At 43.3% G+C, this 13,657-nt stretch overlaps 1 protein-coding gene across 1 annotated transcript; it reads left to right on the top strand.

Annotated features, from left to right (window-relative positions):
- The first annotated feature begins 6 nt into the window (after window positions 1–6).
- Window positions 7–12,912, top strand: susd2 (sushi domain containing 2). The gene is made up of 16 exons (XM_061698012.1): window positions 7–118; window positions 389–587; window positions 976–1,127; window positions 2,250–2,417; window positions 3,383–3,554; window positions 3,902–4,103; window positions 4,880–4,965; window positions 6,148–6,416; window positions 7,480–7,614; window positions 7,687–7,836; window positions 9,173–9,481; window positions 10,654–10,837; window positions 11,196–11,290; window positions 11,688–11,873; window positions 12,414–12,513; window positions 12,608–12,912. Exons 1-16 carry the CDS (start codon window positions 7–9, stop codon window positions 12,669–12,671), a joined length of 2,583 nt encoding a protein of 860 aa, XP_061553996.1. The 3' UTR covers window positions 12,672–12,912.
- The last annotated feature ends 745 nt before the right edge of the window (window positions 12,913–13,657 follow it).

Genomic DNA, 13,657 nt, shown 5'->3' with positions numbered 1-13,657 from the left:
GACTTGATGGCGGGATACGATACGATCGGCGGCTTCGCGCCTTTTTCGCCGAAGGTGGACACGCGCACGGCCGTCGCCGTCCTCCTCCTCCTCCTCCCGTCCGTCGGCGGGACGCTCGGTGAGTGCCTGGAAATATCCTTGATTCTATTCCAAATCGCCATTCTTAAAGCTACGTATGTATGCGATAGGATACGTTCACACATTGTTTGATGAATATGTGAGATTATGATCCGTTTCTAAATTAGCGTATATATTGGAAAACACCTTTGCATTTATATTATTATTATTGTCCCGCGTTATAGGGGTTCATTGCTTTTGATTTCTGCAGTCACAATCAAAGGTGCAACGTTAAGCGAGGCCAAGTCAACTTGTTGTTTTGGTGATTCAGGTGAGTCGTGCCAGGGCAAATGCGGGCAATCGTTAGGCCGCTGTTCGTGCCGGGCGACGTGCGCGTCTCTGGCGCGCTGCTGCCCGGACTACAAGGAATTCTGCGTGGAATTCTCCCCGCAGTCGGGATCCATTTTGGGCGGCACCGATTTCCTGGTGCTGCACGCGACTTTCAACCGAAGTGACCTGATCGTGTGCAAGTAGGACTTCCCTTTATTTTTCGCATGCTCGGCAATTTTTCTTTCCGAGTCACGTGACTTCAGATATGTCAGATAGTCAACACTTTTATTATTTATCATACATTGGATCAAAATGAATGAAGCAATCGTTTAACAAAAGAAATGGACAAATAGTTTTGGAAATGTATTTTTATTATAAATTGTACGAGCCCAATTCCAATGAAGTCGGGACATGGTGTTAAACGTAAATAAAAACAGAATACGACGATTTGCAAATCATGTTCGAACCTATATTGAATAGAATCCCCTCCGAAGACGAGCCCAATTGGCAATTTGCGGAAACCGCCGGCAACAAAAGCGAGCGCACCCCTAAGTGAAAATGTCCCGCCGTTTGCTCGTGGTTTTCCAGGTTCGACGACGGCGTCACCACGACGGGCTACGTGGACGAAGCGGAAGGAGGCCACTGCATCTCGCCGCTGTTGTATCAAAGCGGCTGGGTCCCCGTGCGAGTCTCCTCCAATCACGGCATCGCGTACGACCGCGTCGGCTCCTGGCTGGCGGGTACGCCGCCTTGTTCTCTTGGCGCACCAGCTTAGTTCGGGCCGAGGTGCTGCGGGGAAGTCACTCGGGAATGGAATCGCTTTCATTTGAGCTCGTGTTTTATTGAAAAATCAATACATCGTCAAATTGATCATCCGATGTTTACTCTCACCTAATATCACTATATTACAACAAAAGCAAAAAAGAAATACTGTTGCAATATATCAGACCATTTTTAAATGTCAAAAAAAAACAAATTCACAATACAAATTTTCATACCATTTTGTAAAATGTATTTCTTTATTTTTGTTTAATAATACACGGTTTTTCAATCGTATTCTATTAAGTTATAGAAAGTTGAATTTCACAAGATGTCGCGCAATTTTGATAAAAAATGTAAATGTCAAAAAAGGACTGCTACACTGTTATACCATCATTTATTGATTAGAAAAAAATGAAGCCAAACCTTGTTACAAGGTATTGCACATTTGTTTGTCAAAAAATGGTAAAACACATTTTCAGAATATTTCTACATTTTCTTTTCATCATTTCTTCACAAACTTTTTAAGCCTATATTTTGGAATTGAGTTGAATTTCACTGGATAATAATAGGGTCTTTTTTTTAAAAACGTTATATGATATCATAAAAAAGATGTAAAAGTAAAAAAAGGTGAGTGTTACAATATACAATTTTCTTCTTTTAAAAAAAATGTCAACAAACTTTTGAACATTACAAGATAGACAACTTTCAATTGTTTTATTCTTTTTACAAAGTTAAAAAAAAGTTCAATATTACAAATTATCACACTATGCATTTATTTAAAAATGTTTTTTTTTTTTTATTTTTTTTTTTACTTAAAACATTTAGAATTTAAACAAAACGCTGACTGTGACCAGATCTACAGTAACACTGTTTTTGGGATTGAAGTGAATTGAGAAGAGAAAAAAAAACAAAAAAAAACAACAACAACAACAAGATAACAGTACTAAAAAGTAAATATACTAAAAAAAAAAAAAAAAAAAAAAAAAAGTCAAAAGATAAAAAAGACACTACCGAAAAAAATCCTCCCAGTTTTCTTTTCGTCGGCCCTGCGCGTCAAACATTTGTGATGCTAACGCGTCTGCTCGGAATGTTTGGCGCAGTGCATACTGGCAAGTTGGACGCCAAGCTCAAGGCGCATTTGGTGAACTCCACCAAGTGGCAGTACTACGGCACGCCTCAGGTGGGCGGCTCTCTGGAGATGACCTGGAACACGTCCCTGGTCCGAGCCCGCGGGGTCAACGTGGAGCTGTGGGGCTACAGGGAGACGGGTGAGTCTCATTGCACTGTTAGCGCATAACCGACGATTTGCACTTCGGCTACGTAAGCACATTTTCAGTTGTTGCGCTTTACTTGGGATTATGCTAAAATCGGGCCAACCTTCAGTTTGGTCAATTCCCGGCTTTATTCCTATTTATTTATACATTAAAAAAAAAAAAAAAAAAAAATTACATTCTATTTTATTTTTTCTCCGAGCCGAGCTACGACGAGCGAACATCCGCGAGCAATTAACAACCCCTCCAAAAGGTTTCCAATCATTCATATAGATGCCACAAGATGGCAGCAAAACGCTACTATTAGACACGACTATTTGTTGTCGATAGATCGGGGGTGTCTAACGTATGGCCCACGGGCCAAGACTGGCCCGCTAGACGCGACAATCTGGCTCCAATTTGAAAATGAAAAAAATACAGAACAGATTGTGGCGGTGGGGAATAAGGATCATTTTGAGAATTTGAAGGCTCGTGTCAAAAAAGGGAATGGGAATAATTCCTAGGTCTTAATAAGCTGATTTCATTTGAAAGTGCAATACTATATATTTTTTTCAGTTTCAAATACCCATGACTTAGTTTTGCGCCTTCAAATAAAATCACTGTGATCCGTTTTTATGCACACAAGAAATCCGAGCTGCTTTTGTAACGTAACAATCACTTTGACACCCCTGGTCCGAATGAAGTGCCTCCACTCACCTCAAAATAGTTCCTCGGCACCAAGATGGCATCAAAACAATCCTTTTATATTTGACAACACTTGGGCCACTTTGGCACTCGAACAAAGAATAGGCGAGCCTTTCAGAGAATAACGGAGGATAGGATAAAAAAAAAAATCGAATCAAATCAGCAAATATTCAAATGTGCAAATATGCGGGGAACACTGTACATTTCAGAGTCTCTACTGAAGTCATCAATATTTTCGTTCTTCTATTTTGACTTTTCATCAATACCGCCCCGTCCAGGAAAGCCGTATTCGGACCGCTGGCGCGCCGAGTGGAAGTTTCTCTACTCCCTCGCCGAGGACGCGGCAAACAACGGCAGCTTCGCTTTCGTGCCTCAACCTTCTGCCGATTTCTCCAGCTGGGAGGTCGGAGCGCTCCGGGTCAGCTCCAGTACGAACCCGCGCGGCTTGTGGTACGCTTAATTATTGTTATTATTATTACGATGATTTTTGGGATTGTTTTTTTGACCAACTATTAATTATTGTGAAAAGGAGTTTGGTAACGGCAAAACAAAATTGCTATAATATCTCAACAACAATTTTGGCACAGATTTCGAGCAAAAATCATGTCACAAATGTTTTGCTTTGGCGGGCCGGATTTGGCCCCTGGGCCTCGTGTTTGACACCTGTGATTTCTGTACGCATTGCAGGACAATCTGACCAAAAATATGCTCACGCTTCGCTGGCAGATTGCTATTTGTTATTGATATTGTGCCAATAACTTCCATTGACGAGCTTCGGGCGGTTCCGACGCGGTCAGGAACGTGGAAGCGGCGTGGAGCGAGGACCACGCCTTGGCCTGGCACCTGGAGCGCAAGTTCCGTAACGACTCTGGGGCTTGGGCTCTGGGCAAATGTTTGGCGTGGGACCGGCTGGAAAACGACCTGCCCGACTTCCTGGACGAGATCGTCGACTGCCCCTGCACGCTGGCGCAGGCCCGAGCCGACACGGGGAGATTCCACGTAAGCGGCCGCGGTTGCCGTTTCTCTTCCGCGCCCCCGACGATAGCGGCACCGTTTCGATGGGTTGGACTTTTTTTTTTTTAAACAGTACACAGGCTCGTCCCAATTTAAAGTTGCGCACGTTCAGCGTCGTACCACGTTGTCGCCCGTCGCCACAACGTGCCGGGCAGCACCGAACTCTACCAGAAAAGATGCAGCATGACGAAGAGGCAGAGAAGGGCCCCAACTAAACTCTAAAAGTAACGTTGGTCCTTCCCCACTGAGCAGAGACTTTTGCCAAACGCTCCGTTTGTATGTGTTGCTGCTCCGTGTGTGTTAAATAAGTAGTTTCCGGAAGGTTTCTAATCACCATAACGTGGATGCGAATTTCCGTTAGCATGTCTATGGGATTTCCCGTCGTATGTTAGCATTCATCTCCAAAGCTTTCGTTAAACAATATTATGGTTGAATTTTGTTTCTGTTTAATTATACAATTTCCCATTCTCTTGTTTGAAACAGTGCGTTCCAAATGTCTGACGCAATTATGCTACGAGGCTAACAATCTGGAGAGCTGTGCGAGCGAGTCTTCTTTTTGTTTCCTCAAAGTGACGTTATCCGATTGTCCCCCCGTTTCTTGACCGCAAAAGAGCGACATGGTGCTAAGGAGTACATTAAAAAGTATCTTTTGATCAGTTGACGTGTTCAAAGCGGGTTCGCTATGATAACTGATGACTTTAAGACGCTTTTGCGAATGACTCACCGTCGACGCTGACGTGTTTTTATTGCTCCGCCTCCAGACGGATTACGGCTGCGATATCGAGAGAGGGAGCGTGTGCACGTACCATCCGGGCAGTGTTCACTGCGTGAGGGCCATCCAAGCCAGGTGAGGGAGTTCAGAGCGAATACGGTTTCAAGGCCCAACGATCACATTCCCATCTCAATGACGGCACCACAATACATACGCGCGTTCAAAGAATCGGTGAGCTGCAGGAATATCCGTGAAAGACAAACAACATACTATACCTGCGAGTACTGTTAGCATTGTCTGTCTACATGCCGCCGCACCGTTTGTGTCGAACTATCTGTTGCTCAAACGGTCAGAGGACCGTGACGTTGATGCTAGTTTCGTTAGACCATCTATGGCGTTTTGCATTGCGCGTCAAGCACAACGCTAGCGGACTTTCGTCTTTGGCAAAGTGATGGCATTTGGTTCAATGCACGTATTTAACATGGTTCCAATTTTTGCACGCAAGTCGAAGCAAAAAACAAAAAACAAAATTGGAATTCAAATTCTTTTAGAAGTTAAAAGATGAAATGAAAGAGTTGCTCGGGATGTTAACAAACCGACCTTAAATTTGCCATTTCCAAAGCGATTCAACTTGCAAATGTTCACCATTCCTCAACAATCCTACATTTGTTTTTCATTCCACATTTTCCATTTCTAAATGTCTCCGTTAACGGAGAAATTGAACAAATTCACTCCAATCGATTCGTGTCATTAAAACGTCAAGATGTTGTGGTGTTCATTCGGACCATCTGCTTTCTTACTCTTCAGATTTCACAAATTTCCACTTTTCCCCCTCATTCCAACAGTTCTGCATTTTCTATAGGACACTAAAACATTCGAATGAACCCAGAAAAAAAAATCCTACTTTGAAAAAAGAACTCCACATTTTACGTTAACGGAGAAATGTTCCAAATTTGCCTCAAATTCATTGTTTCTCAACTGATTCAATCCATTCAATTTTCGGATGAATTCCACATTTTCCATGAAATGATTTCCAAATCATTAATTATTATCATATTACTAATATGAATTTCTAAATTCACCATTTCACTTTTGGATTAATTTCCCATCAGAAAATTCCCAACTGGCCTCACATTCGACTTTTCAACGCATTCCACATTTTCCATTGGAAATTTCCCAGGTCAACGGAGAAATGCACCAAATTCCCAATTTCCCAGCAGCTTCGAAGCATTCAACTTTTCCAGCCATTCCACATTTTCCCTTTGAACGCAAGAGAACCGTAAGAAAATCACCTGATCCCGAATGTTTGGTCTCCAGTCCGAGGTACGCGGCCGGCCAGCAGTGTTGCTACGACGGCAGCGGCGTTCAGGTCCTGACGGCGGACTCCGTCGGCGGCAGCACCCCGGACCGGGCCCACGACTGGGGCTCGCCCCCGTACGGGAGGCCCCCTCGGGTGCCGGGTCAGTCGCACTGGCTCTACGACGTCCTCAGCTTCTACTACTGCTGCCTTTGGTCCGATAACTGTCGCTACTACTTCAAACGCAGACCGTCCAGCGACTGCCGGCGATACCGGCCTCCGAGCTCAGGTTGGCGCTCGCTGCAGTCGACATTGTTCCGCAGCGACATTTTCGACCGCCGTCGCCGTTCGACTCCTTCCGCATTTCTCCACCGATTGGAACCGTTCCAACTTCTACTCTTCGCTTTTCGCGACATCTTGGAAATTGGTCCCCTTTCCAAAATTGACACGTTCCCAATTGAAGAGATATTGGACCTATTTACCTTCGACTTCCACATGAACGTCAAACCTTTTTCACTATGAAATATTCGGCTTATTAAAGGCGTCCCGGGAACTATTCCCATGCCCAAGTTTCCCCAATTTCCAAGATAGTCGTTCCCAAATTAAGAGCCATTTTACATATTTACCTCCTCCTTCCACATTTCTTGACTGATTCAAACCATCTCAACTTCACATTCAGCTCATTCTGGGAACTTTTTATCACGTCTTCAGATTCCCAAATTTTCACAATAGATTTCCAAATTCAAGCCATATTTAATGTATTTCATACTTGGACATTTATTGACCGATTTAAAGTACTCCAACTTCGAGTCTCACGTTCTCTTTCCCAAAATTAATGAATACATTTAACAAGTGTACCTACCATTAGAAATTTCTCAATTTTTGAAAACCATTCCCAGGTAAAAATGTTAAGCAGTTAAAAAAAAAAAAAAAAAAGCAACTTTTTTTTATTTTTTTTATTTCACATTTACCATTAGAAAATCACCAAATTAATGAAGACGTTTTACAAATTCACCTCAAATTCACAATTCCCAAACCGCTTCAAACGATTCTTCAAAATGTTTGATATTACAATAAAAAAGATCATTCCAAATGTTGCTATTTTTTTGGTAATACGTCCACACTTCATTTGAAAAATCCCCAAATGAATGGAAAAAATTCACAGTTCTAAAATATTAAATGAAAACGTACCTAAACGTTCAAAGTGAACTGCACTCCAAACTTCAAATCAACTTTCAGTGGCTGTAAGATGTTGCACAATTTGATCATTTCATTCAGTGATTGTTTCACGTACCACTAGAAGGCGCCCACGTGCCACATTTCGCGATGACCAAATCCGTTTGCATCCCCAGCTGTGGTGTTTGGAGACCCGCACTTCATAACCTTCGATGGCGTGCGCTACTCCTTCAACGGCAAAGGGGAGTACAATTTGTTGACGTGTCCCGGGAAGCGTCTGACGATCCAAGGCCGAACCGAGCCGGTCGACGGTGAGCCACGCGCGTTATCCTGTTGCGAGCGCACTTCCTCGACGTTTGATCGCATGGATTGGCGCCCCGCAGGAAATGCCACCAAGCTGACGTCCGTGGCCATGAAAGAGGCGTCGTCCGACGTCATCGAGGTGCGACTTGTCGCCGGCGATGACGGCCTGCAGGTGCTGCGAAATCAAAAGCAACTTCTCTTCAATGAGCAGAGCTGGATGGACCTCGATGGTGAGCAAAAAAAAAAAAAAAAAAAAAAAAGAACCTAAATTTTGCTATATTATCGTATGTTCCATCATGGATTAAATACATTTTTACCCTCAAAATTGTACACCCAACACCCCATCAATGCAATGTGCTAAATGTATATATATTTTTAGATGTTTGCAAATTTAATGAGAACAAAAAATAAACATATAATATAAATCATACAGTATGTACATAAGAAAAGGGCAAAACTGGCTGGATAGGTGTGCTAAAAATGTTTTGTATTTTTTTTTATACACAGAATAGCCTATTGTGACAATGTGAAAAAAAAGATTTGCAATTTTAGCAAATTTACTAAAAATAAACAAAACTTAGAAATCATATGTACATCAGCAATGGACAAAAATGACTAAAGACGTGTGCTTGAAAAAAAAAAAATTCTCTCCACACAATCCATCATGATGTGAAAAAACATATTTGGGTCGATAACAAAAAAACAACAACTAAGAAATCCTCTGTACATAAGGAATGGGGAAATCTGCTCAAACGTAATTGTGCGCCCTCAAAATGTTGATTTTTTTTTTTGTACACAACACCCCATACTTTCAATGTGTGAAAAAAAAAAAAAAAAAAAAAAAAACATCGTACGTACCATAATTTCTCATGTATAATACGCACCCCCAAAGTTGACCTCAAAATTCTGGAAAACCCTCTACCTATGTATAGTGCATTTTTACAATGCATGAGTTTGCTTCTGGCGGCACGGTGGACGACTGGTTAGAGCGTCTGCCTCACAGTTCTGGGGACCGGGGTTCAATCCCCGGCCCCGCCTGTGTGGAGTTTGCAGGTTCTCCCCGTGCCTGCGTGGGTTTTCTCCGGGCACTCCGGTTTCCTCCCGCATCCCAAAAACATGCGTGCTAGGTTCATTGACAACTCTAGATTGCCCGTAGGTGTGAATGTGAGTGCGAATGCTTGTTTGTTGATATGTGCCCTGCGATTGGCCGGCAACCAGTTGATGGCGGCTGGGATGGGCTCCAACGCGCCCGCGGCCCGCGTGAGGAGAAGCGGCTCAGAAAATGGATGGATAATAATTACACACAGCACCCCATAATGATCTTTTTTTTTTTTTTTAATGTTTAACAATTTATTAAAATCTAAATAACTAATAAATCTTATGTACATTGCTAATGGGCTAAACTTGTCAAAGATAGGTGTTCTAAAAAAAAGAAAAAAGAAACAACAGCACATAATGACATGAAAAAAAACTTGCTTTTTGAAATTTGTGGCAAAGGTTTTCAATACGATGCCACAAACATACGCGCAGAATCCGAGCCCAATTGTGCGTGAACGTGTCTTTCAGGCGTGTTTGTGTTTTCCCCTTCGGCGCCCAACGTGACGGTGATGTTCCCCAGCGGCGCCGGCGTGGAGGTGCGTCTCCGGGACGGCACCGTGACGGCGACGGTGCTCCTGCCGGAAGAATTCCACAACGCCACGCGGGGTCTGTTGGGCAACGCCAACGGCGTGGCCGGCGACGACCTGGTGCCCGCCCGCGCCGGCAGCAACGCCACGCGGGGTCTGTTGGGCAACGCCAACGGCGTGGCCGGCGACGACCTGGTGCCCGCCCGCGCCGGCAGCAACGCCGAGGACGTTTTCAACTTCGGGGCCAGCTGTGAGACCCGCTTCATGTTTTCTATTGTGCTCGTCTTCTTTATCAAGAGAACATATTACATCATATATTTTGCATTCATTTAGTATTTATTTCCCTTGAAATTGTCAAACTGAAATGTATTTATTTCTTTTGTTTACTGATTTATCTCATTCAATAACCTTTCAATTGTTTTGTTGTGTGTGAATTAAAAGATAAAAATAGTTGTAAATAAAGCAATGTTACACATGCATTTAAAAATAAATAATTGGTTTTAAATAATTTCATAATAAATAACACACTTGCGAAGATGAGAGTAATTATTTTATGAAAATAAACAATTATCCATATGCATTTAAAATGTTTTATTCGATTAAATATTGGTGAATATCAATAAATGATTTGTCAATCATGAAATTAAAAAAAAAATGAGAATATTGCCGACTGGTTAGAGCGTCTGACGCCTCACAGTTCCGAGGGCCGGGGTTCAATCCCCGGCCCCGCCTGTGTGGAGTTTGCATGTTCTCCCCGTGCCTGCGTGGCTTTTCTCCGGGCACTCCGGTTTCCTCGCACATCCCAAAAACATGCATGAATTGGAGACTCTACATTGCCCGTAGGTGTGAACGTGAGTGCGACTGGTTGTTTGTTTATGTGTGCCCTGCGATTGGCTGGCGACCAGCTCAGGGTGTACCCCGCCTCCTGCCCGATGATTGCTGGGATGGGCTCCGGCACGCCCGCGACCCGCGTGAGGAGAAGCGGCTCAGAAGATGGATGGATGGATGAGCATTTCCTTGTTAAAATAAACAATTTCACTTATAAAATCAACCTTTTCTATTTTATTAAATAATTTGTTAATGACAAATAGTAATATTTAATAAATATTTATTTTATATTTTCATGTAAGATGTCAATTCTTTTATCAAATAATTAAATAATAAATAACATACAAATATTGGTTTTCAACAACTTTTTGAATTTTTCGTACAAATATTAAATAGTTGGCTTGTTAATTATATATAGTACCATTTGAAATAATTTTGTTTTTATTTTCATTTTAACAGTTTTAAAGAAAATTCATTCGGTAACAGTAAGTTAAAAGGACTTATTTAATTACAATTACACTGTTAGGCAAACGATTTCCACCCATCGAGTCTAGCTGGCGAATAATTGTGGCTTTCTTTTTTTTTCCCCCCCAGGGGCCGTTTCCAACGAATCCGCCTTGTTCACGTACGATTCCAAATACCTTTTGGACACATATTACAACTCTCCGAGACACGACCCCGATTTTATTCCGGCATTTTCCGTCCCGGAGAATCCCGACGACCCGCTCTACGATGTCGCTTCGGACGTTTGCTCCGGGGCCGGCTCTCAGTTCTGTAGGTAGGGGCGCCAAAAACGCGTAACACAACGTAAGAAGACAGTGGCGAGAAAATACACGTCGGCGTGGTCCTACAGCCGTGCAGCGAGTGCACTGAGCGGTATACTTTGCTTCAGTTAACGGAACCTGAAATTCGTTTGCATTTTCACTGTGGAAAAAGACTAGGAAAAGAACCAAATGGGTAAAAACAAACAAAGTACGCATTGGCGTGGTCTCACAGCCATGCAGGAAGTGAACCATGCGGTATAATTTGCTCCAGTAGACAGCTACTTGAACACACGTGGAGCATCGACACACAAACACAGCAGGGGACGCAGGACGCTGCAGTCGTTTCGACTTCAAATGTGGTGATTTTTGCAGGTATGACATTTTGGTGGGTCGTAGTCCGGATCTGGGAAAGGCCACCAAAGTCTCTTTCCAGAGTCACGCTTCTCTTGTGGAGGACTTAAAGCCTGGTGAGTATATATAGTACACAAGAGAACCACAGGGCTCATGTACTGTATACTATATTATTTGTTGACGTAATATCAAGCGAGTTAAGCGTTAGCATTTTAGCATGTAAAGCTATTTGCTAATTGCTTACATACAACTACTATCTTTTTCATCAATGTATATTATTGTTTGACATAACATGCAGTTTAACTAAAAAAAAAAAAAAATCTGAAAAATTGTATCGCGTAGTCGCAATTGCACGTTAACGTTTTAGCATGTGAAGCTAATTGCTGAAATAAGATGGACAATGAGAAACATTGCACATGTTAGCATATTAGCATGTAGACAATCAAATCCAACTGTTTTTGTTTTTGAACTTCTTTTAACAACGTGCAATATTGACTTGCCGTCGGCCTGCAGTGGTGTCCTGCGGTCGGCTGGCCCCGCCGACCGACGGCAGGAAGGAGGGCACCGCCTACCTGCAGGGTTCCACGGTGCGACTGCTGTGCGACGACGGCTTCGCGGCGGAAGGGCCGACCGAGCGCACCTGCCTGGCGGACGGCACGTGGTCGGGAGGCGACACCGTCTGCGTCCCTTACGCTCCGAGTACAACGGGTTCGAGCGGCGCCGCACGCATACCGTCGCCAACAATTTGAGCGTTTTTGCTTTGTTTGATCAAAGTCAGGAAAGGCCCCACAACTGCTCGAATACTGCAACTTCTGCCGCAGCTAATACCATTACCACGACTGCCACCACTACCCCTACCACTATTACACTACCACTTCTCCTAAAACCACCATTACTACCACGATGACACTACCACTTTACTACTACCAGGCCTACTACTCCTACTAGTTACCACTCTATTATTACCACTACTACTACTACTACTACAACAACAAGCACATCCATTACACAACTACTACTATTATTACCACTACTACTACTGGTAGTGCGAGTAGTATTACGACAATGACTACTCCATGTTTTCCTCATCATGTGCCGGGTGCCTCGCGTCTCCAAAGAAGTTTAAAAAGTGTACTGTATGTATGTGCGTGCCCAGCTTCTTTCATGCGCTTGCTTTGATTTGCGCTGGGAACGTTTGGCCATCCGACTTCAGAAACGTTTTTGTTTTGTTTTTGTCAGGTAACAAAGCGGCCGTTATCGCCGGTTCGGTGGTCGGAGTTCTACTAGCCGCTGCACTAATAACAGCAGGGCTTGTGTTCTGGGCCAAAAAACGTAAAAGGTCAAGTAGTATCATTGGGATTTGATGATGTCATCTTGTTTCCGATTGGATGAAATGCTGAAATGCTCTTTTTGCTCTTTTCCTGTGTTTGCAGGTCCAGCAGACTGTCAAGAGACTTGAGTTCATCTTTTGGCAGAGTTGAATTCACAGATGAATAGCCCCATACTTATGTACTAGTACGCTCGTTGTCCTCACTTGTCACACCATTTAGAGCACTAGTACAATGACTGTATCATACGAGTAACGTTTTCCAACACTCGTGCCACTTTCGGCCTACTTTGCGTAAACAAGCATGCGGGAACCGACCGCTGTAAATTGAAGTGCTGCCTCCGCCAGTGAAAAATACAATGGAGCATTGTATTCTGCTGATGTTGACTTTACAACTGTGAAAATAAATGGATCCGCACCTTTACGCAGATTCTCACCAAAATGTCATTGTTGGTTCTTACTCATTTCTATCTATCTATCTATCTATTTGGAACGGGAACATGTTTCAAACTTTGCCTCTACATACCTACCACCCATCTACCAATCTTCACATCCTACCTACCTTTCTACCCACCTACTTACCTACCACCCAACTTGCATATACCTAGCTAGTTAGATACTAGGTACATAGCTACTGAGCTACCGACAATCTACCCACCTACTTACCTATGACCCAGCTACCACGCTATGAACCTACCTACCAACCACCAGCCTTGCATGTACCTAGCTATTAAGCTAGCTAGCTAGGTACATAGCTACTAAGCTACCTATAATCTACCCACCTACTTATCTATGACCCAGCTACCACGCTACCAACCGACCACCCGCCTTGCATGTACCTAGCTATTAAGCTAGCTAGCTAGCTACTTAGGTACATAGCTACTGAGCTACCTTCAATCTACCCACCTACTTACCCATGACCCAGCTACCAAGCTAGCTATCTATTGACCTAGCTAGCCAGCTACATACCTACGGACCTACAACCCATCTATCAAGCTACCTACCTAGCTACCTAGCTGTTATCCATCTGTAGTACTGAAGAGCGTCACAGTGAATTGAGCGCGTGTAGTTTCCCAGTGTCTCTTTAAGAGAAGGGGGAGTGTAAGGAGAAGCGGCACACAAAAAAAAAAAAAAAAGAGAGAGAGAGAGAGAGAGA

The sequence above is a fragment of the Phycodurus eques genome, chromosome 15 (assembly GCF_024500275.1).
Source record: "Phycodurus eques isolate BA_2022a chromosome 15, UOR_Pequ_1.1, whole genome shotgun sequence".
Classification (NCBI taxonomy): domain Eukaryota; kingdom Metazoa; phylum Chordata; class Actinopteri; order Syngnathiformes; family Syngnathidae; genus Phycodurus; species Phycodurus eques.
Note: the sequence above shows the minus strand (reverse complement) of the source record. Positions and strands in the feature narration are given on the sequence as shown.